The sequence below is a fragment of the Triplophysa rosa genome, linkage group LG2 (genome assembly GCF_024868665.1).
Source record: "Triplophysa rosa linkage group LG2, Trosa_1v2, whole genome shotgun sequence".
In the NCBI taxonomy this organism is placed as follows: Eukaryota; Metazoa; Chordata; class Actinopteri; order Cypriniformes; family Nemacheilidae; genus Triplophysa; species Triplophysa rosa.
In genome coordinates, this window is record NC_079891.1 from 22,824,569 (window position 1) to 22,851,906 (window position 27,338).

Consider the following 27,338-nt stretch of genomic DNA (forward strand, 5'->3'; position numbering starts at 1 on the left):
CCGGGGATGCCTTGGTTCAGTCTTCTGTTGACTCTGACGACCGTCCCACCTCAGTCACTGCCTCTTCGCAGGGACTTGCTTTCGCAGATGGGCGGAGCGCTTTGGTATCCTTTTCCAAGCAGGTTGAAACTGTGCGCTTGACCCCTGGGGTTGAGTCGGGGGTTTATATAGCTTCCGACGCATCATAGGTCAAGGTCACGTGTGACTGAATTTAATACGGGATTCTCGATGTATGTGCGAGACGTGATTCTTTCACCATGTACTGACCGTCTCTGGCGGTCTTCCACCATTCATAGCACCACGTTTATGGGAGTAACCAGCGATACAAAGCCACTGAGACATTTCCTAAAATATCTTCTTTTGAATTTCACAGAAGAAAGAGTCATTTGCAGTTTTAAATAACATGAGAGTGAATAAACGATGACATCCCTAAATGACAAGAGTTTTTATTTTTGGGTGAACTATCCCTTTAATATGTCTCAGCTGGCAAATGTTCTTTTAACTATTCTATTCTATTCAATTCAATTCAATTTTATTTATATAGCGCTTTTCACAATGTGCATTGTTCCAAAGCAGCTTTACAGGAGAAAAGTCTGAAGTTTTGAGATCTTAGAGAGCGTGATGGGTTGTAGTGTGGTAGAAGCTCTGTTATGTAGGTAGGGGCTAAACCGTTTAAGGCTTTATAAGTGATTAAAAGAACTTTAAAGTCAATACGATACTTAATGCCAGTGAAGGGTTGATAACATCGGGGTTATGTGCTTTTATTTTCTGGACCTGGTTAGAACTCTGGAAGCTGCATTCTGAACTATCTGTAGTTTGTTTATTGATGATGCAGGACAACCACTAAGCAGTGTATTACAGTAGTCAAGTCTTGAGGTCACAAATGCATGAATAAACTTCTCTGCGTCAGCAACACTTAAAATATTTCGTAACTTGGCAACATTTCTAAGGTGGAAGAAGGCTGTTTTTGTGACATTTGAGATGTGATTTTTAAATGACAGGTTGCTGTCTAATATAACACCTAGGTCTTTAACTGTATTTGTTGGAGTAACAGTGCCTTCAACTTGCAGGTTATAATCCGAAATATTCTGCTCACGTGTCTTTGGTCCGATAAGTAATATTTCTGTTTTATTAGAATTTAAAAGAAGGAAATTACAAGTCATCCAATGTTTTATATCTTCGATGCACTCTGCTAATTTGGATAGCTGGAAGGAATCATCTGGTCTTGATGAGATATATAGCTGAGTATCATCTGCATAACAGTGGAAGCTAATTCCATGTTTTCTAATAATGTTTCCAAGGGGCAGCATGTATATGGAGAATAGAAAGGGTACTAAAACGGATCCCTGAGGTAATCCATAATTTAATTGCATTAGATTTGATGATTCCCCATTTAAATGGACAAATTGATGTCTGTCTGATAAGTAAGATCTGCACCATTGTAGTGCCTGTCCCTGAATACCGGTATAATTGTGTAAGCGATCTAGAAGTATTTTATGGTCTACAGTATTGAATGCAGCACTAAGGTCAAGCAGGACTAGGAGTGAGATGTTACCTTTATCTGATGCTATAAACAGGTCGTTTGTAATTTTAACGAGCGCAGTTTCAGTATTATGATGCGGTCTAAAGCGGATGTCATTATTTTGTAAGAAAGAGCATAACTGAGCGGACACTACTTTTTCTAGTATTTTAGACAGGTAAGGGAGATTTGAAATCGGTCTATAGTTTCCTAGTTCATTGGGGTCTAAGTTTGGTTTCTTGATAACAGGCTTAATGACGGCCAGCTTAAAGGGTCCTGGGACATGGCCTAGATGAATTGACGAGTTGATAATATTATGAATGGGCTCAATTGCAAGATTTATAACTAACTCATGCAGTGCTTTTTATTTCTTAAACAATCATGACACATTCTGTAGTTGTAGAAAAGATGCTACATTTCAGAAATGGCAAACTGTTGGCAAGCATAAAACACAGAAAATTACTTGATTCAAATTTATTTCTATAGGACTTTTCACAATTTTGCATGCAAACAAGTTTACAGCAAAAACGTTTAGTAAAAAAAATTGTATAGAAACAGGGAAAACAGCCATAAAAAAAGGAAAATTACAATATAAGTGGTATTATTATGACATACATTACAATAAGCAACAAAGTTGCAAAATACAAATAAAGAGATTGAAATCACTGGAAGTGGGTTAAGAACTGTCCAACACAATTATGAAAGCTAGAAGGGTAGTGGTCAATTGTAAACTCAGCACAAATAATAAAGAACAAAATGGAATGATCAGGATTGGAGATCACTAAAACACAACATCAGAAAAATTGACACTAGAACTCACAGCTACCTGTAACAGTGATAGTAAGAGTGTTTCCACAGATACACATTGTGATGAGAATTTACAGGATTGGGTCTAAATAACCATGTGGCCACAAGAAAGACACTTGTTAATGTGGTTAATCCAAATTAATCACTTCAATTTGCTAGGAAACATGAAGATTGGACAGTAGTGTAAAAGGCTGTGTGGCCTAATAGGTACAAATTCATTAAGTCGTGACGTAAGGAATACTGTTTCCGGGTCAGAGCCTCCTCTCATTTCAATGGAGGATATTATTAAAACAGTCGTTTATGAGCACTGTTGATTCATATCACACATTTAAACGAAACATTTATAAACTCACAGTGTACATTACAGTCTCCAGGCTCACAGAATCTCCGACATCAATATTTTAGTAATCTGTAAAAAAATGAATCACAGTGTGGCCATTTGTGATTTCGTTATGGAGATAAAGAAAGGAATCGGTGACGGATGGAATAAATAAAAAAAAACTGTAGTTCTTGAAACAACTTTCTGTGAAAAATCGTTTGAAATTCATGCTGTAATCATATAAATCTGCTTTAATTGTACCGGTTGTGTTACAATGATATACAATTCGTAAGTGAATATTTTATTTGTGTCAGTTCATTTCAGTGAAATAGACAATGCTGTTGATAAAACCACTTTGAATGATTCACTTTTCAGGAGCTGCTAGTGTGTGAAACAATAAGATACCCTGTTTTATGGTGGGGCCTGTGGGGTCCAGAAACCCCAGCCCATCATGCATACTGTAGTGCCCACTGGACACACGTCTCTGGATCAATGGATTGTTGCAGGCATATTTTAGGATGTCATGATTGAGTGGGCTCAAATTGTGAAAGAGTGCTTTATGGGGCATTAGGAATCATTTACACATTTGCCACAACAGAGTCCTGATATATGGATATGCCAAAGATTCTGGCCAAAAAAATGAATGCACAACAAACACAGCAAATGCATATTGTAATCTGAGCAAAGGTGGTACAATGCAATATTAGAGTGTGGAACTGTTTTTAAAACAAAATGAAAAAAAAATGACAGGTGAAGAAAACATAAAGGCTACACATATTATGAAGAATATTATTGGGAGAAACTGCATAGCAGCATTCTGAGAATTACTTGAACACACTAACTTTGAGAATTACAGAAGATATTAATACAAAAATAGGACAAAATGATAATAATTTACACTGATGCCGCTGTTAAAAAATGTACATCCATGTACCATACTAATCAACACAGTATAGCATTAAGCATCAGCATTTATGCACAAAAGACTACATATATGAAATATTTCTAAAATATAATTTAAATAGTGTAGTTTCTCATGCATGCACACTAATTGCTTTTTGAATTAATTTGTCATCCCATGCATTCAGCTCTTTACCGCTTTTAAAGCTATTTCCTTAATGATTCAAAATCCTGTGGCAAAACAGTTCTTAACAGAAGAACCAAACTTGTTTGGTATCCTATTTGCACCATCCTGCGAATGTTGCCAACCTTGGGGATCTCCCTAGGGCAGTAGCATACTCTGCTCCAAGCCAAACAATCTACAGAAACACATACTATTTATATACTAGCTTGCATGTCAGTGATCTAAATGACAAATGTCTGTGACGCATGAGCCTCAAAAGGGTACTAGGGTGAGTTAAATCCTTGTTTAATTCTTATAATGCCACCCAAAAATAAAAAATAATAAGAAGAATTATAATGATAATAACAATAATAATACATTTTACAAATATCAAAGTTTGTGTTTGTGTGTCTTATGGATAACATATTAAGACCTGAAGTTAAAATAACTTGGATCAGTATGTACTCTAATAAACCATGTCTGGCATAAAAGAAATACCAGCCAGACACATGTCAAAAATAATTGGAGAAGCATCCAGTTAGCCAGCTTGGCTTCATAGACTCTTAAATTTTTATACACAAATTCGGGTGAGGTCGACAGCTTCACACCTGCTATGTTTATCACTGCTTTTCATACTTTGAGATCAGCAGTTCATCAGAGCTTCCCCACAGGAATAATTTATTGCCACAAACCAGAGCTATGAAACCACTCATCACTCACTCTGTACTAAAAATTCTCAGACGGATTTCATGTCATTAAACATAAACATCTACAGCAAATTAGGACTCGGTGTAATTAGTTTCATGTTTGATTTTATTTGTTAAATTATGTAACTATTCTCCTCTCATTGATTATTCTGCCTCATGAACATTGCTTTGTGAACATTAAAAATATTTTTTGTAAAATGCAATTGAACCCAATAGTTCAATTGAGCAATCTTTTCGGTGTACATTTTCTAGTGTACTACTAGTTGTATTTATTTATGCATTAATTATTATTATGTATTATTATTTATTTTAAAGACTTACATATTATATCAGCATGATCTTTAATAGTCCTTTGCCATAAAAGGTTCTGAACACTTAGTAGCCCTGCATCAAATATCGCCTGAAACATGACTCCACCTCTGACCTCCTCCTTTTCGCTGGCAAGGCTACATTTATTTCTGACGGTGTCATCTGCTAGCATCCACAACAACCATAAGGAGTGAACAAACAGCTGCAATCTTAGTTCAGCAAAAGCTGTTTACCTTTTATAGACATGGCATAATTTAGTTGAGTGCTGTATTGAGCAGTGCATATTTTTAGCTGATCTTTAAACGTGCTAGCAAAATTCAGGTTCTTGTCATACACAGTAAGTGTTTTGCTGCATGATGACAAAATTACATTTAAGAAAAAAAATATTGTAAGTGAACAGTTGCAATGTTAATGAGATTAACTAATGATGGCTCATGGATATTTGATATTACAAATATGTGTAATATTATAAAGTCTTTTTTAAAACGATAAACAAATAACGTTGACATTTTATGTCATTGAAAAAGTGCATTTTCTCTCTCGCGTGGGCGGTTAGTGTAACTGCACAAGAACCTTTTCATCACAGTTTATTTATTTTTAGCCATACTAAAGTAAACCAGTCCTTGGTTCGGTTTATTTTCTCTAATGAACATTTAGCGCTTTCATGAGTTAACAACTTCATTATTGTGTATGCAACATTTTTCATTCTTAATGTAGCAATCGTACCTGACCAACGTGGGACAGCGTCCAACTAGGCCGCAAAACCTCCGTCATCATTTACTTCCTTGTCTTTGCTGCGGAATAGAGTTGTTGCAGATCCTTTACAAAGATGCATGTTAGAATATCATTTTATTAAATGAACAATTTGTTTAATGGGTCTTGTAGTTCGGTCGCGTTTAAACAAACCGTGTGGTACATTGACATCTAGCGGTTGAGCTTGGTATCGCAGTCTAAATTCAAAATGTTGGAGAGACGAGTTTAGCCAAGTAACGATTCTTCTCGGTTTCTTTTGATTGTTATCAGAAATAATCTCCTGGCACTCTATTGTTTGTGAATGTGTACCAGAAGTTCAGTTGGGGGCACAAAAGTGCGCATGCGCGGTAACGTTTGTTTATGTTGTTAACAAAAAACAACAATGGGATTTGAGTTAACACTGAAATACTCTTGGGTTTGAATCGTACAAATGCATATTTCCATCCATGTTTGAAAACCCAAGCGCACGTACATCCTTTTTGTTTGGTGTATATTAGGACTGCATGCACATTCAGGTTTCATTAGCATTTCCATTTTAATCTGCTACAAGTTAAACCAGGTAGAGAAAATAAAAGCCCGTACTGGCGTTTTGTTTCTCTAAGAAATGTCACCATCTTTTGGTCGCTGAGGGGAACTGCAAAGAACATTATTTGTTATTGCGCAAAACTGCAATCGGAAACGTAGAATTGTTTGAAGTTAGTTTCGTTTAATAGGTTACTTTACAAATACGCTCGAAGTAGCAGTTAATTGTTCGCTTGGGTTGGGTTGTAACATGTGAACATTTCCATACTTCATCAAAAAGAGTCAAAAGACATTTGTGTCAGGTAAAACTACTGTCCATAATACTTTCCAAAGTCTTTACAATAATAAATAGGATTTAGTGGTCTTCACTTGTAAACACACCAAAGTTGTTTGTTTTAATTTGTAAAAACAATATATACACAATATCTTTTATAACCTATATAGCCTACTATACAGAGCAGCCGGTTCCTATTTTTATCATAGGTTTAACATTACAACTGTCTAAAAGTAATCGTGTATTTGACCAAATGATACATGCAAATGATGTGAGTAAATGGCTTCTGGAGCAGAATATGGAGCCAGCTTCTCAAAGTATAAGTTGGAAAGGATACAGCTTTAGATTGCACAATATTTTTTGCAAAAATATTTATCAAAAACATTTTTTCACTTATTAAAGTGCATGATCAATGTTGAATAGTAAGCACTTAATTGTGAATATTCCCCAGCATGCCATTGGCCAATCAAAACTTCACTGTGTTTATTTATTAAAACATCATTTCATTTGTGCAATGGCAGTTTTAACAATGGCTTCGTTTGAGTTGGGTTCGTTTGACCCTAAATGACAAGTAACAAGAAACCACTTTGCATTCTCATTCCGATTATCACTAATAAAACATTATGAGACACTTGTGAATACTGTAATGAGGGTCAGGGTTTATCAAAGATAGTAGTTGGTCAGGCCCAAATAATCTTTTATTACACACCACAAATCTGCCTACAAAGTACATGGTTTTATGAATTAAAAATCAACGGAACCCCTTCTAGTAGTTGTCAGAGTGGAGTCTCCCTTAAATGGCAGCAAGCCATGAACTGTTACACAGAGGTGTTGGCGTTAAAGCTTCACCAAACATGTCAGCTGTCAAATGATGCACGAGAATATAAGTTAACCCATCTATTCTTTCAGTTTTACTTACAAAAATAAGTTTGCATTCCACTGCCTTCACTCAATAAGAGTCTCATAGATTTGTTGTTGGCAATGATTGATCAATACATCATATGTAAACCCTATTTAGGTTGTCATATACAAATATTTTTATAAAATTTCGTACAACACAAATTGCAACATTTTCCCTGTACAAGAGCAGTGATAAGTCCACATTGAATGAACCACAATTCAACAGATTGTGCAAAATAAGGAAAACAAAAACATTCATCAACATAACTTAAAGGCATTTGGCAATTTGGCGGGTATTTATGTATATCAAAGATAAAGCTTATGTTCAGTATCAATAGCCATGAAAACAAAACTGCTATGACCACTTTTATTTGTACACGGCTAAAATCTCTGACAGATTCATGCTCCACTTCACAACCTGAATTTGTCTTTTAAAGTGCATGCAATAATACCAGTAACTGTGACAGAACCGATTCAATGTAATAAATCCACATCCTGATAAACTAATGCCAATTAATTGAGGATACTGAACAATGAATACATTTTTTGTTTTTTCTCTTTTTCTATTATAAAAGAAATAACGCGTGGGTTTCACAATATGAAAGTAATTAAATGCTCTTCATGTATTCACCATATTTTAAAATCAGACACTTCAAAATCTGTTTCTGCGTAAAGTTTTCGTCAGCGGTTTTCACATTCTCTGTGATACATACAAAACAGCTAATAGCCACGGTGAAGACGCAGGACACATTCTACAGTCGTAATGTCCTTTGATGACACCAAAGGCATTTCGTACTTCATATCCACCTCACATGATGGGATCGTACTTAACATATCAAAGTGCTTACTTGTACTAAAATATCCTGAATTACTAATTGAATACCAAAAGTGGGACAATGGCATGGAGAAAAGGTCAGTTTGTCCTTCTTGGTTCATGAGCTTAGTGATGCACCGCTAAACCACTCCGTGTCTGTGGCTGTTTAGTTTCTTCTCTCAGTGAAGTTCTCACAGCCGATATGAGTTAAAAGATATTGATACAGCATGGTCACTGTTTGGGTGGTCTCGGTAAATCCAACAATCGGGGACAGTGCAGGCACAACATGTCCAGAGACGTCTGTGTTGAAGAGTCCCTTTAACCTCTGTGGGATCATCTGCCCTCCTCCTTGGGAAAGTCAAACGAGGCCAAGCTTCCGAATCCAAGCCGAGAGCTTTCCAAATCAAACATGTCTAGTTCTCGCTCTTGACGCTCAAATAAATGCTTAATTTTCTCAGTCCGTTCCTTATGAAGCGAGGCCAGCTCTTCTTCAATCTGTAAGGAGAATCAAAACATACAACCAAAAGCCTGAATTTGTATTTTACCACGGTGATGCATGAATGACACCAAGCTTGCGCATTCCTACGAATTTAACTGGTTAATCTTCAAAACAGCCCACCTTCTGTTCCAAGTGAGCCCGACGCAAGGATGCTTTCTGTTCCAACTTCTGCATCTCACGCTCATGTTGTTCCTCCATCTGCGCCTTAGTTTTGTTCTGGTAGGCATCCAGGAGCTCCATCTCCTGATGTAGCTGATGCCTTAAAGCCTGGCATTCGGCCTCTTGCTCTTGGTCTAAATGTAACTGTGAGAATCACATACTAAAATTATTACCCAAAATACTGAAGAGGTTAACAGTCCATAATGCTGATCAATTTCTCCTCCTCAATAGCAGTCGAACACTTTTTCCAAAGTAAAAGCTTCTTTTTAAGGTTAGGGAAATTCAAAATAATTCAATGGAACAACATCATTTCTTTATGGCACATTTACAGCACTCCACCACTTTTGTCTTTGCGGTTCTTACCAACTGGGAGGCCATCATCTCATTAATGCTTTGCTCATATTGTTCTGCCAGCTGTGCGAGCTTGCGGGTCTGCTCCTCCTTCAGAGACTTCAAAAGGGCTTTGTGGTCACTTTTTGGAGAGACCTCCAGCTGATGGTTCCTCAGAGCTTTGTACTGCTTGTTTTGCACCTTACAGGTATCTTGGAATTGCTTTTTGATCTGCATCTCCAATGTCTAGAAGAGAGTCATAAATACAGGAAAGGGTTACCCTTTATTAAATACTACTGCTTCACAGCTGTTAATCTGACACTATAACCTGACAGTCTGTGAAACATTCTGGTGGAAGAATTTCCTTGACTATTCCTCTGATAGTTGGTTGTACCCATCATTTCTGCTCTATTACGTGACTAAAGTCTACCTTAAGGTTCCTGGGCTGCTGTCGGCGTTCCAGAGCATGTTTCCTGTGTAGCTCCCTCTGGCGTCGGTTGTTGTACTCCTCCTGGTTTTCCAGCTCTGTTTGATGTTGTTGGCGCATAAGCTCAAAGCGTAGCCTTTGTAAGGTTTGTAACTGCCGACTTTCCAGCTCCTGGGTGGATTCGTCCTGCCTGATCATCAAGGCATGCTCCATTTCTTTTTGTGTCTTTTTCTTGTTAAGCTCCTTTAACACAAAATCCAAATTCTGCATGAGTAATAGTTCAATAGTCTGTGACAAACAACAATTCATTAGATACACTTTAGAGTTAATTGATTTACATTGATATGTTTACTGAACTTCACTCTTTATGCATATACCTTATTTCATGTTTTGACATGTTTTGATTTTGTTATGTGATTAACACTGTGATCAAATGTCTAAATGAATTCACACAAATTGAACAATTCTTTGAGAAATTGTTTGTGGTGACTCAAATTATTCCTTGCCTCCCGCATTTGCTCTTGCTCAAATTCATGCTTCTTAATCAGGCTTCGTCTTTTTAAAGCACGACAGCTTCTTTCGTAAACCAGTCTTTGCTGGTTCAGCAGCTGGGCCTCCTCCTCTGCCTGGGAGTGCTGCATTGTTTCCTTATGTCGTGACAAGCGCTCCTGTTTCTCCTCTTTTGGCGTATCAAAGTCGTCATTCATTTCCTGTTGTAAAAAAGAAAAGTTAATGTAAATGGGAAGAACCCTTCGGTTTCAAACTGTGGTATGGGTAGGCCCCTCTTGGTGGTGTGTGACACAACAGGAAATTGACTACACTATACATGATGCCCAGCTAGTCTTTTTTATGATTTATATGATTTTAATGATCCCCAATCAACACTCGATTAGTTACTCACTGCATTGCCATAAGGAATGTACTTTAAAAGCACACAGACACAGCATGCTAAAAAAAAAAACTATGAAAGTCGAGGGTCAAGAGCCCAACTCAACAAAACACTGATCACTATGATGGTGACTTTTGTTAGCTAGGGACGTTCTTAAACACTGAACACTGAATGTTTTTAAAACGTTTTCAAAAGCATGAAAACCTCTAAGGAAAGTTCTTATAACAAACTTTTGTTAGCTGGGTATATGTTTTCCGTGCTGTTTAAAGCCGAATTACTAGCCGCTTCGGCGAAATCGCTTTTTTAAATGTCATGGCTTCTTGTATCATCTGGTTAGGCCACAGTGTTAGAAGGGAAGGAATTGATTTGTTATTATTCTTATTTACGGAGTTATATGTGTGTTTTGCTTCTTTCATTTAATGTCTGTGTTTCTGACTTTTTCTTCCAAAAGTTTTGACCAAGATAAATTCACCTAAGAACCTTTTGTGTCTGATCATTTTTAGGTAAATTCTACCTTCTCTGAATAATATTTAAAGTTTAATTATTCTTTTTGATTATTTGTTATTAATATTTAATTAAGTAGACCTTGGAACCTTAAGACAATTTTATTATGTCACAATTTGCATTTAAGCAATTTTATTGTGTAACTTTTAAGCAATAAAATTGATTGAAATTGACTCATTTCTAATAAGTTGTATTTAATTAAACAAATTGCTTGTAATCTGTTGCCATAATTGTATTGAGTAGATCTAAGGTATTACTTTTTACAGTGTATTACAGGTAATATGTAAACATGATCCCAGTCCCTGTGATTCCTAAGATCCTCTACAGCTTAATCATTGGGCCTGGGAAAGGAGTTGTTGCCGTATATAAAATGCAATGGCCCTGCTCACCTCTTTCATCCTTTCTCTGCATAGTCTGTACTCCTTTTTCTGTGTGTCCAAGAAGGTGGTCAGTTCCTTCTTCTGCTGGACCAAGATCTGTTGCTGGATTCTCTTCTCCTCTGCTGCTGTGTTTTTTATCTTTTGAAGAAAATAAAATAACATTTGAGTACACCAGACATTCATTCAGACAGATTCATCATCTCGATTCCAGGGGAGGATGAGTGTCACCAAAAGTTCACTGTGGTCAGCTGATTATATGTAAACTTTACCATACAGCCAAAACTCTGTGGAAACCCCCTTATAATTAATGGGTTTAGCGATTTCATTCATTTTTCAAATCTTAATGATGTCATACAAAATGACAATCCAGAGAATTTTAACTTTGTTGCAATTGTTTGGGAGTGTCCCTTTCTATTTGAGCGAAACAATGCCTTGTGCACAAAGGCCATATACAGTAGAAATGGTTTGCACAGACTTTGCTGAGTCTGGTGTGAAAAACGTAACTTTTTTGAACAGCCAAACATGTGAATAAGAATATGTTCTTCACAAGTATGAAATGTCACTTATTTGTGCATACTTTATGTACATTTGGTACACAACCACACACCTCCTTGTCCATTTGTACAGCTTGCTTCTTGGCCAGCCGCTCTAGTTCAATATAGGTGTTATTAGCCTGGGTCTCTACTTCCTTCTGCAGCCGGAGCTTGTGCTCATCCATCTCGGCCTTTAGCCTGTTCTCCAGGGCGATCAGCTGCTTCTGGTGCTGCCGCCGCATGCGCTTGTACCCTGACATCTGCTCGCGCCACACAGCTTCCTGCTCATGCTCCTGGATCTGCTCACTGACCTGCACAGTGTGTTGAGGGTCAAAGGTCAGGTAAGTTGAAAGTCAAAACAAACACCCTCATACACAGTACAAATTCTGTCATTTGTTTTAATTTAATTGGAATTGTTGTTTTTTTCCAAAGCATAATAAGTTGGTTGGGTCTTATCACTAAAGGAGTTGGCCTTTAACAGTGAGCTCTCATCTCCTATAGGAAACACCATATAGCTTTCAACTTGGGTCAGTGGTTTCAGGTTATAGCGATGACAGCAGAGAAATTCAAAATAATAATAAAAATGCAAATTAGCCCTTTGTGTAGCTAAGAGAAGAGCAAAATAAGCCTTCAACTTTTATATGAGAGGATATATAAAATAGGATATTGCTATGGATTATATACTGTATATACAGTATAGTGTAGAGTTACAGATTGTACATACAGTATGATGTTTTTTGTGGCTAATACTCATATAATATGCTTGTGTTATTGTAAAACTGACAATAAGTCTGTAATGTCTTGTAATGCTGGACCATGGTAATATGAGAACACCCCAATGGTTGCTTCTGAGAACATTTTTTGCTTGCTTTTGTGTTGCGCTGAAGCAAAACCACTGCTATAGAATAAACTGTAATAAATTTTATATATATATATATATATATATATATATATATTATAACGTCACAATCAAACACAAGAATGTAAATAGCCATTCATTTTAACCTCAAGGGAATAGGCCAATACGTATGTAATATTTAAAAACTGTATATTGAATATTTATATATGTTGTCATTGTCGTCTGTTTTCTCTTCTCATTGTAGCATTTATTTGATTTATTTACTGCTTTGCTAAAGTCTACTGGCAAGATATATATAGAGAGGGAGAAGCACCGTACATTATGTACAATTTAATGAAAGACCTCTCAATCACAATTCCTCACCTACAGTATAATAACAATTACGCGATATATCTTTGTAATGGTCCCAAGTAGTAGAAAATAAGCCTGCGCTCCGGAGACAGAAAGACACGGGGGGAGATGAAAAGGCGCTTATTAACAGGATGTGGTTGCCATGGCTACTGATGTGAGGTTGAGTGGATGACCATGGCAGGCCTGCGTTTCTTATGCAAAAACCGAGCGGAGAAGACGAGAGATAGGCTGCCTACCAAAGATGCTGGTGTGATGATGGCAAAGCGTTGGCGGATGCTGCTGCTGCTGCGATGATGACGAGCCCGGCTCTTGCGATAAGAAGAAGGCCGCAGCTCTGGCCTGATGTCCCTGTCTCCAGCCTCATCCCTCACGCAAGCATGCTTCTGCAGGGGGGGAGGAAAAGACGAAGCGAGTGGGGGTGGGCGCTAACCGAGCGCCCTGCTGCTGCTGATGCTGAGGACGATGCCGCTGCTTCTCCCTGCTGCCCGCACACAGCGTGCTTCCAGCGCATCGTTTTCGCCGTTCATCTGCTACTTGGTTATGTCGTTCATATGTCCCTGCAGAAACGGGCAGGGCATCGAGATGGATGTCGCGGAGATGGTCGGTACTGCGAGAGTCCGGAGTCTCTCTTCTTCAGACTACAAGCGGCTGCACTTCCTGAGAAGGAGGAGGAGGAAGCAAACGGATCCGGTGGGATAGAGTAAGTTACGCAATGCCTACCATGGGCAATCGTGTGCGCGCGCTTGTTACGCTACAAAAACTTAACTACAATGAATAAACTTACCATATTCGTCATAAAATAACCAAGCACTAAGAAATCTATATTTTCGTTGTTTACTTGTTTGTTGTCTTATTTTAAATCATTTAAAATCACCTTGAGACCTTTTATTAGTTGCAATATTGGCAATCTAATCAATCATCTGTTCACGTCTGTGTTTGTCTGTTTAATGGCAATTGTCGTCATTCTCATTTGCAACAGTGTCAGATTGCACATGAATTTAGTTTGAAGTGAGGTTAGACTTCTAAAGAGGTATTTACGATTATGAGAAATACATAAAGGAGACCTGGGGGTTTCCTTAGATTCTAGTAAAGCATTTCCTGTGGTTTACAGGTTAAAAGAAAGTGCCTGTTATCTGTTTGCCCAAGGAGCAGACTTGTCAGATGCTTACATGCACTAATGCTGCTGAATTTTAAAGATTTGACTGAAATTCCAATACTTGGCAAAAGGAAAGGGCCCTCTTAATCTGGTCTCAAACTTGGATGTGACACCCACATCAGAGAAAGTGACCACAATTTGCATTAAAAGACATCTGCATACTTGTATACTGTCATGCTTTAGGTACGAATTGTGGAAAGTACCAGTTACTGAAGTGCCGTATATGTTTTGCTGAGAAGACACTGATTTTCCCAGTGGCACCACCTTACCACATCAGCATTAAACTTAAGCTTGAACAGACACAAGTCTTGTGTTTTTACAGATGTGGCTGTTAAATCAGCTGTGTCTTATCTATAGTAACTATAGTAAGTTTGTGCATGTTTGAAAATTTTGACTCTGGGATTTCCCTCGTGAGTCATGAGGGGACAAAATAAAGCTTAGCGCACTGTTAACATCATAGGAGTGTTTTAGTTCTGTTAAGTAATTCTACATGTACTGTAATTAAATAAAAATACAGTTGCATCATGCAAAATTGATCTAAATTAAAAACAGTTCTTTGTCTCCTTTCTTTCTGGATTGAGCACACTAGGTTGAAATTTCCAAATTTGTGCTTTTGCGTCAACAGATATACTGAAAATCTTATGTTGAGAAACTACCTTCCTATTACAAGACAGCTTCCTGTTGAACCAACAGGCACAGAGTTCAGAGAGCTGTGCTGGACCGCCGTTCCCATTCAAAATTTTGTCTGTGGAATTCTCAATATTACTGACTAAACAACAACCAATGACCAAAATGTTAAACTTGTCAGGAAATATGTATGCACTATGTATGCACTAAATATCTCCATAGATAGACACATCACATACAGAAATATTGTTGATCATCATGCAACATACAAATCTTTTTTATGTCTATTTCAAATGTATTTAATCACATGTATTTAATTGGCATTTTACTCATAAGCAAATTGAACAGTGACACAATGACAATTAAACAAACTGCTAAGCCCACACAGACCTGTGTTGCCGGAGGAAACGCATCAAAATGAAATTTGGGTGGCAACTAAAGGAGAGAACATTACACATGTACATGTGATTTCAAGACGCAAAGAGAAAAAAAATTCTGGGAAATCTTGTTGCCTCAGAAAGCTGTCCACGTCATTTCCTTCAATGACAAATGTGTGGTTTCAGACTTTAAAAACTTTTTCAGAGTTGTGATCATGACCAGTTTGAAAACTTGTCTGTGAACGGAGAATGAGTTGGCATGTTAGGAACATGATCAGGCTACCTCAGAGATCACAAGTAAAACTCAGTAAGTACAACAACCACATTGCGCACAAAACCACATGCTTACGGTCATGCTTAGTGGTAAAAATAGAATATTGTGGTGGTTGCGATTCAATTAGGAACCCATTTACAATATATATTTGTTTGTGAAAATAACGTGTTTTGCAACTGATGTCATATTTGTGCACTTCTAGTGCACTGAGAGCTTGCAGTGCATATGATTGGTGCTTAGTCTAGGAAACCTGGATGCTCAATATCTTCCTGAAGACTAGTTTCAGCCATACTTTAAGATGCCTGCCTGTAATTTTATATTATTGTGCATCTTGTTAACATTGTCTCAGAAAGTGATAGACAATTAGAATGTGAAACTCCGCCATCTGTGAAAAGGAGCACTATAAAATATTTCTATATAATAGTTAAGTTGATTTTTGGTAAGTTTAATGTCTGATTTTGTTTTGTTTGTTATTTGCTTTTTCAGGAATAATCCTTGTTGTCCTCTTCCTATCTGCTGTTCACTCAACGCAACCAACCATGCAAGCAAGATGCGAGAATCAAAGCTGCAGCCAGCATCTTCACAGGAGTCTAAAGCTTACGAAGTTTATGAACGTGACCACTGCACAACTTTTAAAAACATATGTAAGTTCTGTCTAGGTATACTTGTTGACTGAGGTTTTTGAATGAGGAACTACATAGACGACATTCGGAGTCAATGAATTCCTCTATGTTTGGTTGTGATTGGTACATTGGTAGATGCTCTGACAAGATAAGCCTAATATGGTGAAGTGCTTTGGTGGTTTACACTTGAAATGGGTTGGTGATGACTCTCATTGACAAACTGGTGTTTTTCGATTGTGGGTGGGAGTCTGTGGGTACGTGACAGCTGTAAACATAAATTTGGCAGTATATTCTGTACACAAATAGAAATAAAATGTGCATACTTGTTCTTCAAGTATAACCAACATTGCTTTGCCTAATGTCTTGTCTTGACCTGTGTTCTCATCCAGAAAGCCAGTAACGGGGATTCTACGGACCTGATCTGCGATATGAAAATGGTCAACGTTCCAGTATCGACCATCTCTGGTCAGAGCATATCCGAGCGCATCTCCAGTGTTTATACCCGCCTAAAAGAATTCCTTCCTCACCTAAAGACAGTAGTGGAGCAACAGAAAGACTTCGAACCTCCAACCAACCCTGTGGCCGAAGGACTTAAGCATATGATTGCACATGTTGACCGCATTTCTCCGATTGTAAACTGTCTTCTCCAAGTTCTGAAGCCAAATATACCTATTCCTGAGCCAGCTGAAAGACCAACCGGAATTCCCCCCGCGCAAAATACTTTCCAGCAGAAGGCCTATGGATGCATTGTCCTTTCGCGGCTACAGGAGTTCCTTAGTCAAGCATTTCACGAACTGAAGTCTCTTAGGGGTAAAAAGTGCAGGAGAAGGACAGAAATACCATCACTCAACTAGGGACTGGAAAATGATGTCTGTAACTTATTACTATTTATTTTTGCACATACATTCCTGTAGAGATGTGTAAATGAGTTAATGGTTTATGTTGATATACAGTATTTATTTAGATAATTTATTTCTGTCTTAATTGTCTTATCCTTGTATGTAGGGAAAGATAACATTATGTAAACTGATAAGTGTTGCAATAATTTGGATCATCTTATCTGGTGGTCTTCAACTGGTTTACTGTAGGTCCTTAGTACCTACAGTATGTTATTCAGTTATAGTTTGTTACATATATATACTGTATATATATATAAGATGTCATCAAACCTATACCTGACCACACGTTTTGCCCCCTTTTGCCTAGAAAGGTTAAAACCAGTTCAATTTCTTAGTAAAATTCTCTGTGAGGTCATGTATGTTGTCACAGGCATTTGTTTTGATAACAAAGAAATCGACTGTGATGTAAAACGTTAGCCATATTGGCTTTTATGGTCATTGCTAACTCCTGGCAAGATCCGAGTACCCTAGTTAAGTACCGTCTGAGACATAGCCTTGTGTCGAGACCATTTTAGAAGACAGGAAGTGCAAGAGACGGTGATATCAGCCCATAATGACGCATTCATTTCACCACATGCATAAAGGAAAAAAACTGACTAGCCGTCTCCCCTGTCACAAGGTATGAATGTGTTACTGCCCATGTGTGTTTGTGAACGAATCTCAAGCTCTTCCTTTCATAATAAAGACTTTAACGTTTACAAGTATCTTTGTGAAGATACTTTGCTTTTTTTATAAATGCAAAGTTGCAAACTTAGACATTTAAAACCAGTTCTTAAATTTTTTCTATAGTAAACTGCTGACACCTTAAATCAAGCTGATAAACAAAACAAAATCAAACCACACACAGTAATATCATAGTGATGTTATGCACTACAGTACAAGAAAATCAATGTAACAACATTACATGATACACAGTAACAATAATGAATTTGTTAAATATATTACTCGTTAAATAATGCTGTGGAAATATGCCATCTCAAGCACTTTGTCCTAGTCACACGCTTTTGTGGAAATGGAAGTAGAGAGATTCATTGTAGGTCAAGTAATGAGTTCTGCATGGCAACGTTTCATCAGGAAAACCAGTGGCACGAAAATAGCATCATTGCTTTAGCAGCAAACTAAAGCTGTAATATTAAATAGAAATTCAATTAAAGAACGCGTATCAAAAATATGTTTAAAAATGTTTGCTAATTTATTTTAACTTAAACTACACAAGGTGCATAAACTTCTGACAACTCCTTCGTTTTAAGTGGCATTCGGTTTTCTTAGCAAAAATCCCCACATTATACTGTACATGTGATGCACTGCATCAATCTTTCTAATGTCTGAAAAGGTATTGTATTAATTTCTGTAGAAACACAGATGGGGATTTTGTAGCGGTGCACTGCTTACAAGCAATTGAAGGGAGTGGCACATTTTATGAAACACAATTTTCGTGAAATAAAAAACGAGGTAGTGGGTCGTGGAGCCTTTCATGTAGGTTGTGGTGGGGGAGACCCCCAATCAAACCATACACATAGCCTAGGTGCTTGTGTGATAACCACCTTCCTGTCTTGTTTTGGCAACCTCACATGACACTTTCACACGAAATATGAAAGTGATCATTTTCTTTTTCCCGTCAAATACTAAAGCGATCTGAGAAATGCTCCGAGTTTTTCTTGAAAAAAAAAACACCAAAAAATTTCAGTATTGCAAGATGCATGATTTATTGTGGTAGATGCAGTTTGCATGTAAAACATTTACCGCCATTACCAGAAGAGACATCAATTTCATAATTTTGTGACAGAGGAAATGCTAGGTTCATTTTTGCAATAAAAAGTGCTCTCAATTCACTACACGACAGGAAATTAAAAAGAACATATCTTAATTTACATTACGTGTTTTAAATACAATTTCAAATGTTTAATACATGATGGATAAATACGGAATACATCTCATGTGCAATTTTGCAATCATTGGTCGATGACGTAACTCAGGCGCGTGACAGGCAGCTCAAACACAGAGCGGGAGCAGACATGCGCTTGTGCGTCTTTCACTCTCTTCCGATGAGCTAGGCTAGGCCTACGTGTAAATTAAGCTTCTTATGTATTTCTGCAATTGAACCGTTGTGTAAAACTTGTCATGGCTGTAAAGCTCTAATTCAATATGCGTCTGCATCTACTCGCGGTTAAATCAATGAAAGCTTTGACAAGAGCCGCTGCAGTAACGTGTGAGTCTCTACATCTAATTTATCTTCTGTTAAATATTCTTTCCACATTGTTTGCCTTTAATATAGGTTTAGTCTTTCTGCCAGTTCCCACAAAGTTAATAAATCCCCCATATAAGTAAATATAGAGCCCTGTTTACAGTAGGGTTGTCACGGTACCATAAACATGTCTTACGATACTATACCAGCTGAAGTATCTCGATACCAAGTAGTATCACGATGCTGTGCCATATAATTCAAATCTATACAAAAAACACAGATTTACATGAAACATTTGTATTTACTATAGTAAACTGTATTATACTTTGCACTAGAATATGTTGTTGTATTAACTGTAGTAATTGGATAAATTATAGCAAATACATTTACATTTAGTCATTTGTAAATACTATAAATACTGTAGTATACTTAAATATTTACTCTGATAAGACTCAAAAACACTAGTATCTATGAGTTTTAGTAGTTTACTGTAGAAAATACTAAAGTACACTAGATCATTTTTCACGTAGGAACTAATTCAAATGTTGGACAAATTTAATTGATACAGCAGTCTTTATAAAGGGAAATATTAGGCTTACTTTAAACGCAGAACTAAAACGGCCAGTAGGTGGCGTCAATTTTCCACTGAGTTAGTGAATCATTTAACCAACTCGTTCAAATCGCCAATTTGAATCATTAACTCGTCCGAGACATTCAAAACACACATTCATTTTGGAGATAAACACCGAGGCAGATGTAAGTGTTCAAATAAATATAATGCGCATATGCAACATTAACTACGATACTACCGTTTCAAAAATAGAGAGGCATCGCCGGTATTTTGAAGCTTTAGCATCGCGATGCTACCGTAGCACCGGTACACCGTGCAACCCTAGTTTACAGTGCCCAGAAATGTGTTTTGTGTCTATAAATACTTCTGACTAACTTGAAAAACATGGGAAAAAAAACATGTTCTTTAGTTTGAAAACAGCCAATAAATAAAAAAGTGTTTTTTATTATTAATAATACATTAGAATTGGAGGACCAGGTGTAAAGATAAAGATTCACAGCTATTAATTTGAGTGTTTATTCATGTGATTTTCTATGGCGGTCAAATTCTATGGCGGTAATTTTATTGGTACTTTATCTGAAAAGTCTGAGAACCACTGCACTATGCAAACCATATTCCTACACTTTAACATGAATTTGACTGTGCTCTACAATCTCTCAGTACAAAGCATAACTCATAAATTAATTATTGCTTTTGTTATTTTTGTTGTTGTTATTGTTTAAAGGTCTTTGGTAGGCTATACACTAATTACGGATATTGCTGTTATTGTCTTACCCAATCCTATGCTATATTATGCATTACACAATATATATGTATTATATATTGTCATATTTTGTATGGTTTGAAATGCAATGTTTTTTAAGCTTACATGCTATTGTAACATGCTTCTTGGTTATGTAAGTACCTGTTCATACCCGAGTAGTGCTATACCCAACCAAAATAATGACATTAGTGGCACCTGCTGGTTTATGGGAGTAACTGCGATTTTTAAATTAAGGGTGCGTTCATATTTCTAGTTCGGTTCTTTTGGTTCTTTAGGTCTGGAGTCTCTGGTTCGCTAAGCGTTCAGACTGTAATTTTAACAGCGAACCTAAAGATATCAAACCTAAAAGCTTACGTGTAAAGTCGCAACATAATTGGACAGCTTTTATGATTTATATTTTAAAACAGAACTTACCGGGCATCCAAAACAATGCTGTGTGCACAGTGCTGCATGGGTTACACATGTTCAGTGCATACGAGGGTATTTTTAGCAAGCCGGTAACTCGCGAAGACCTCATTAAGTTTTTTAAGCAGTCAAAGCGGTGCCAGAGATTCCTCCGTTACATGCGCACGCACATATGTAATAATCACTCCTTTTATATTACCAAATCACTTGATTTCCGGGTCGTTCAATTGTTAACACTTCTTGTTTTTGGTTAGGTTCGATGCCTTTGGTCCGTGTTGCGTTCATATTTCAATCGAACCGTGCCAGAGTTCGTTTGAAAGTGGACCGAGACCCATCTTTTCTGCGGTCTCGGTCCGCTTGGTGCGCACCAGGGTTTGGGTGGCAGCGTTCACACTTACACAAATAAACCGCACTAACAGAGCAATCGCACTAGTGTTCGTTTCAATCGAACAAATGGCATATATGAACACACCCTAAGACATCTGAAGTACAATCTTTATATAAAGTACAAAATTTTAACATACGGAAAAATAAATATGTGACCCTGGACAACAAAACCAGTCTTATGGGTCAATTTTTCGAAATTGAGATTTTTACATAATCTGAAATCTGAATAAATAAACTTTCTATAGATATACGAGTTGTTACAATAGGACAATATCTGGCTGAGATACAACCGTTTAAAACTCTGGAATCTGAGAGCGCAAAAAATCAAAATATTGAGAAAATTGCCTTTGAAGTTGTTAATCAGGGGCACTGTGGCAGACCATCCACTCACAAAAATAAAGTTTTTATATATTTAAGGTAGGAAATTTACAAAATATCTTCATGGAACATGATCTTTACTTAATATCCTAATGATTTTTGGCATAAAAGAAAAATCGATAATTTTGACCCACACAATGTATTTTTGTCTTTTACTAAAAATGTTCCCGTGCTACTTAAGACTGGTTTTGTGATCCAGGGTCACATATGTGAAAATATACAGAAGCAGAATTTGCACATTTATAAACATTAAACATGCAGTTAGAATAAATAGAATTTAAGAGAATAAATATAATTTATTTGTTCCAAAAACAATTAAGTAAAATAAATTAAAGTCTAGATTTATAACTTACTGTACTAACTGTAACAAAACACCAAAAGTCAAGTGAGTTTCTAATGTCAAGATCATTTTTGTTATTGCAGATTGTCTTTAAAATGCACATTCTCAGTTCTCTAATAATAAATAAAAATCTACACAAACAACTGCTCTCATCTAATTAAGTGCAAAGAGAGGTCCAGTTACCAACTGGGCCTGCAGCATCATGTCATTATTTGCACAGCACGGTTGTGTCCATGTTTAAGAAGCGAATGTTCATTCTTGTCTCAATTTCAAGTTCTTTAAGGATCTGTTAAAAACATAAAGTGTAAATGCATGTAACATTATGTAAGGCTCATGAGCTTTACAGTGTACAACGATGCCAAAAAGTAATGTAATGCCCATCTCGCTTGAGTAAAAAATAGAAACTAACCTTCAAAAAATCCTCAAATGTGATTCCTTCATAAAACTCATCAGGTGCCTAGAACAAACAAACAAACAAACACACACACAGATAAATAAACAAGAGCTGTGTGTGTACCGGTTTGGCTATTGGTTTATATTTTTGAAGGCTACATTTTTAACCTAATACCTGGCGCAGCCCTTTTTTAGCTTGCACATGAACATGCACTGTTGGAACTAAAATGACACTTCGAAGATTATTCCTGATTTTTTTTTACAAAAAAAAGTTATTGTAGTTTATGTTTATTGCTATAACAAACTATAAAAATATTATGTTTAGATATTATTAAAAAAACATATAAAATCTATGTGTTTCAGCCTAAAAAATTTTTTTATGAAGTTTGAGCTTGATAGACCAAATTGAGTGTCTTCTTTGAGTGTTTTAGCCGCAGTACCACAATGATCCAATAGGGGCCCACTTTGCTTTTGGTCTGACATTGGACACCACAACAGACATTAAGATTCTTCTTTTTCAAAAATTTTTTAATTCTTCACATGACGAGACAATGAAAATTTAGACAGAAAGGGGAACAACATAATGAAAAAACATGAAACGTATGTAAATATGAACATGAAATTAATTGAATATTAGAAAAAAATTGCACTGTTCAACAATTATCCAAAGAATTTTCAAATAGTGGTAAGAATAGTAAGAATTTATGAATTATTAAAAATTATGTACATCATGCCAATAATGACAAATTATGTTCATTGTGCCATGATAAAATAAGAATTCACATGCAAAATATTGAAGTAAAAGCAGGCACCTGGCAGGCGGAAACAATTTTTGAAGCACACTCTCGACATTTATAAATGGATTACTCCTACATAATTTATTTTATAAAACAGTGATGAAAAATGTATTCTAGAGGCTTAGACCTTTCCAACGATATATAGTTTGTCATAATTATATTAGAATTCAAATGCAAAACAAACCGTAAAATCAGATGTTCCATATACGGAAAGCCCCAGGTAACAGGTTAAAACACCCTGACAATAATGTTTTTAAATCTTAAAGGGATACTCCACCCAAAATTAAATATTCTGTTATCATTTACTCACCCTCAAGTTGTTCCAAACCTGTATAAATTTCTTTGTTTTGATGAACACAAAGAAAGATATTTGGAGAAATGTTAGCAACTAACATTTCTGGAACATCACTGACTACAACAGTAGGAAAAAGTATTCTTGTTCTGTTCAACACAAAATTAGATGTTTTGAAGAATTTAGGAAAGGAAATTTTTCCTACTATGGTAGTCAATGATGTCCCAGAACTGTCAGTTGCTAAAATGTTTCTAAATATCTTTCTTTGTGTTCAATGGAACAAAGAAATTGACAGGATTGGAATAACAGAATTTTAATTTTGGGATGGAGTATCCCTTCAAAATGCCAACAGTTTTGGGACAGGGCAAGGACTTGGGTATAATATATAAAATAACTGCATCTAAAAAGCGATTACAGCTTTCTATGTGTACTAAAAAACGCGATAAAATTTAAAAGATTAAGATTTGTTGTAGAGCTAGAAGAAAGAAAATTTCAATAACTATGAATCTATATAGGTCAATGAAAAGTACCCAGCAAGACACAAAAATGTGTGAGAGAAATAGATATTGATTGGCGGATCAATGCATATATCAATCCTATAAGATACACTGACTGTCTGATGTATTCTTCACAGTGTTGAATATAGAGCTTCTGAATAACATACCATGTGACCTACTGAGATGCTGGCAACCTCCAGCATTGCAGCATCTGCAATGCCCTTGGCTGTCTCTTTTCCAAGTGATCCACTACGAGAAAGTAATTCTTCTACTACCTAGTAAGAGAAAACACAGCTAATCATGAATCACAGTCATTTTAAGCATCTATTATTTAAACGGAATTTGATTGAACAAATTAGAGCAGCTACCTACATGTCTGTACTCTTCCAGTGTTATGGTTCCATCATTGTCTGTGTCATGCATATTAAACAGGACTACCAAAAAGACAATTAACAGTATTATGTCATGTCCTTGTTAAAGGCGGGGTGTCCGATTTCTCTTAGCCGTTGTTGATGTTCAAATCACCAAAACAAACACACCCCTACCCCCATCTTTCGCTTTCGTCAGCACTCGGCTAATGTCTGTCCTGTGCACCTTACTGCTGATTGGCTACAAGGTTGTTTTGGTACTCGGCCCGACTCAGTTGTCTGAAGCGTAATTTGGAAATCGGTTACCCCGCCTTTAACTGATCCCTTAATCCCCATGCTTCCCAACAGTAATAAGGATTCTGGTTTCAAGAGAATGTTTTGAATATCATTTGTGCTCATTCATGTGTTACGATATGTTCTTACAGCGTAGTTTCGCCCTCCTTATTTCTTCTCTCTGCTCTTCTGTAGTGTGAAGGGCTGGTGCTCTGAAGTACGACATGACAGTCAGGAATTCCTCAAAACCAATTTCCTCCATTGATCCGACCCCATCCTTCTGGAAGTTTCTGTGAAGATTGAATAAATATTTAATATTAATTTATATAGAATAAATTATTACTTGCATTGTAGTCTGGGACTAGATTTAAGCCTTGTCTGTGGAAAGGACCTATATGTAACAAATCCTAACATGAAATACAGCCAAATAATGCACAAAACTGTCATTAATAAGTAAACATATCAAATATGAACAATATCTTAAAATATTAGCAAAAAATGCTTAAAACAAAGTCAGCAATTATAAGCCACAATAATGCAAGCCATATACAGTACAGCAACAACCCCACATTTAAAAAATCTTCCTTTATCAAAAGGTTTAGTTTCATATCCTTGTGTAAGAAAGACACTACGACATTTATATCCAGACTTAAAACATTTTCTCATAAAATTCAAGATAATTATTTAAACAGGAGAAAATATGTTATGCTTCACACAATATTTTTTCAGCATTAGTACAAAAAAAGACAATTGTTGACTATTACAAACCTTCTATCGAAGAAGGCCTCTACAATCTGGGAACGAATTGGGTTGTCTTTCAGGTCTTGTACTTTATTAAAGTCATCTCTCCTTTAAATGAAAACACAATGGATAAATGAAATGTAATGGGCAGGCATTATAGTTTGTGTTCATATATACAGGTGCTGGTCATATAATTAGAATATCATCAAAAAGTTGATTTATTTCACTAATTCCATTCAAAAAGTGAGACTTGTATATTATATTCATTCATTACACACAGACCGATATATTTCAAATGTTTATTTCTTTTAATTTGATGATTATAACTGACAACTAATGAAAATCCCAAATTCAGTATCTCAGAAAATTAGAATATTACTTAAGACCAATACAAAGAAAGGATTTTTAGAAATCTTGGCCAACTGAAAAGTATGAACATGAAAAGTATGAGCATGTACAGCACTCAATACTTAGTTGGGGCTCCTTTTGCCTGAATTACTGCAGCAATGCGGCGTGGCATGGAGTCGATCAGTCTGTGGCACTGCTCAGGTGTTATGAGAGCCCAGGTTGCTCTGATCGTGGCCTTCAGCTCTTCTGCATTGTTGGGTCTGGCATATCGCATCTTCCTCTTCACAATACCCCATAGATTTTCTATGGGGTTAAGGTCAGGCGAGTTTGCTGGACAATTAAGAACAGGGATACCATGGTCCTTAAACCAGGTACTGGTAGCTTTGGCACTGTGTGCAGGTGCCAAGTCCTGTTGGAAAATGAAATCTGCATCTCCATAAAGTTGGTCAGCAGCAGGAAGCATGAAATATATCAGTCTGTGTGTAATGAATTAATATAATATACAAGTTTCACTTTTTGAATGGAATTAGTGAAATAAATCAACTTTTTGATGATATTCTAATTATATGACCAGCACCTGTAGTATATAATGTAAACTATGTTATGTAACCTGGTTACAGTAACCAGCCAAAGCATCCAAAGGCCAAGAAAATAAGTAGCACAGCAACTTTCTAATACCAGCACAACAGGTTTGATTTGGTTGTTGTAAACAAGTCATTCTATGTAAGTCCTCTGAAACATATCTGCAGAGTGACTTGCCAAACAAATGCCTACAGTATAGACAACACTGTGAGATTACCGTAGTGTTTCCTCGTTTAGACTGAGCTGTTTGAAACGATTGTGGAGGATTCCGATCTGCTCCAGTGAAACTAGGACAAGAGGGTAAGAATGGAGACTTTCAACAAACAGATATGCTAAATGCGCTATCGATGAGCAAATTTCCAAGATGACACATAGGTTGTAATTTTATCCTGTTTTGTTGTTTGATTGATTCTTAACTGAATTATGAATGATGTGAGTCCTCGGGTTAATTATAGATATTTTGAGCATGTGGGACAGCTGCATAAAATTAAGCATCTATAACTTTAAGGCAGATCGTCTTGGCAGTCTTTGTTAACATCAGCAATGGTAAATATTCTGTATACTTTCTATGTGCATCTGTGTCGTGTATTGCATATAATTTCTAACACAAATGTATTTAAACACGTAGGCTACTGTATGTAAATGTATCGAACTATTAACTTTCAACACAATATTGAAAAGAACCTAAAGTTGTTAAGAAAACGCTGCACACAGGGTCTGTTTTTGTTCGCATACGTTTCCTGTGTCATACAGTGCCCCAACTGTCAAGCATTACAGTAGCCTACAAATAATGTGACATTAACAACGTTAGACGTTTCGATGTAATTAATTGTTGCTAATAGTTATACTCACAGCCTGTCTTCTTTGACAGAGTTCGATAATGATGGTCAAACGGCAGTGATTGAAAGCTTCCCATCACGATAATAGACGCGCACCAATAAGCGCTTCTTGCACAGTATAGTCTGTTCCTACCAGATCTTCCGGTGGTTAGGTTTCACTCATACACCCGTGTTTGCCTTGCTCAACAAATGCATGCAAATTGCATTGTGCCTTGGGGAGGTTAAGGACAGCTCCCCTGGGTCCTAGCGCCGAACAACATCCCCGCTGAAATGTCGTTCAAACACCTGCCGACTACATTGTTATT

General features: G+C 36.7%; 3 protein-coding genes across 5 annotated transcripts; 1 reads left to right on the plus strand and 2 right to left on the minus strand.

Annotated features, from left to right (window-relative positions):
* Positions 1-6,701: 6,701 nt before the first annotated feature.
* On the minus strand, positions 6,702-13,562 carry taok3b (TAO kinase 3b). The gene is made up of 8 exons (XM_057359949.1): positions 13,155-13,562; positions 11,783-12,019; positions 11,185-11,313; positions 9,909-10,112; positions 9,406-9,645; positions 9,009-9,221; positions 8,607-8,789; positions 6,702-8,482 (listed from the first exon to the last, which is right to left on the minus strand). Exons 2-8 carry the CDS (start codon positions 11,966-11,968, stop codon positions 8,321-8,323), a joined length of 1,317 nt encoding a protein of 438 aa, XP_057215932.1. The 5' UTR covers positions 11,969-12,019; positions 13,155-13,562; the 3' UTR covers positions 6,702-8,320.
* On the plus strand, positions 13,509-17,572 carry m17 (IL-6 subfamily cytokine M17). 2 transcript variants are annotated; one of them, XM_057360140.1, is made up of 3 exons: positions 13,509-13,618; positions 15,839-15,996; positions 16,365-17,572. In XM_057360140.1, exons 2-3 carry the CDS (start codon positions 15,892-15,894, stop codon positions 16,827-16,829), a joined length of 570 nt encoding a protein of 189 aa, XP_057216123.1. In that variant the 5' UTR covers positions 13,509-13,618; positions 15,839-15,891; the 3' UTR covers positions 16,830-17,572. The 2 variants fall into 2 exon arrangements, with proteins under 2 accessions (XP_057216123.1, XP_057216115.1); XM_057360132.1 differs by lacking the exon at positions 13,509-13,618 and adding an exon at positions 15,285-15,385.
* Positions 17,573-18,555: 983 nt separating this feature from the next.
* On the minus strand, positions 18,556-27,219 carry tescb (tescalcin b). Of its 2 annotated transcripts, XM_057360165.1 has the most exons (9): positions 27,047-27,091; positions 26,412-26,481; positions 25,735-26,021; positions 25,292-25,372; positions 24,674-24,813; positions 24,251-24,316; positions 24,050-24,153; positions 22,313-22,360; positions 18,556-22,189 (listed from the first exon to the last, which is right to left on the minus strand). In XM_057360165.1, exons 3-9 carry the CDS (start codon positions 25,884-25,886, stop codon positions 22,112-22,114), a joined length of 669 nt encoding a protein of 222 aa, XP_057216148.1. In that variant the 5' UTR covers positions 25,887-26,021; positions 26,412-26,481; positions 27,047-27,091; the 3' UTR covers positions 18,556-22,111. The 2 variants fall into 2 exon arrangements, with proteins under 2 accessions (XP_057216148.1, XP_057216156.1); XM_057360173.1 differs by lacking the exon at positions 25,735-26,021 and having other exon boundaries at positions 27,047-27,219.
* Positions 27,220-27,338: the final 119 nt, after the last annotated feature.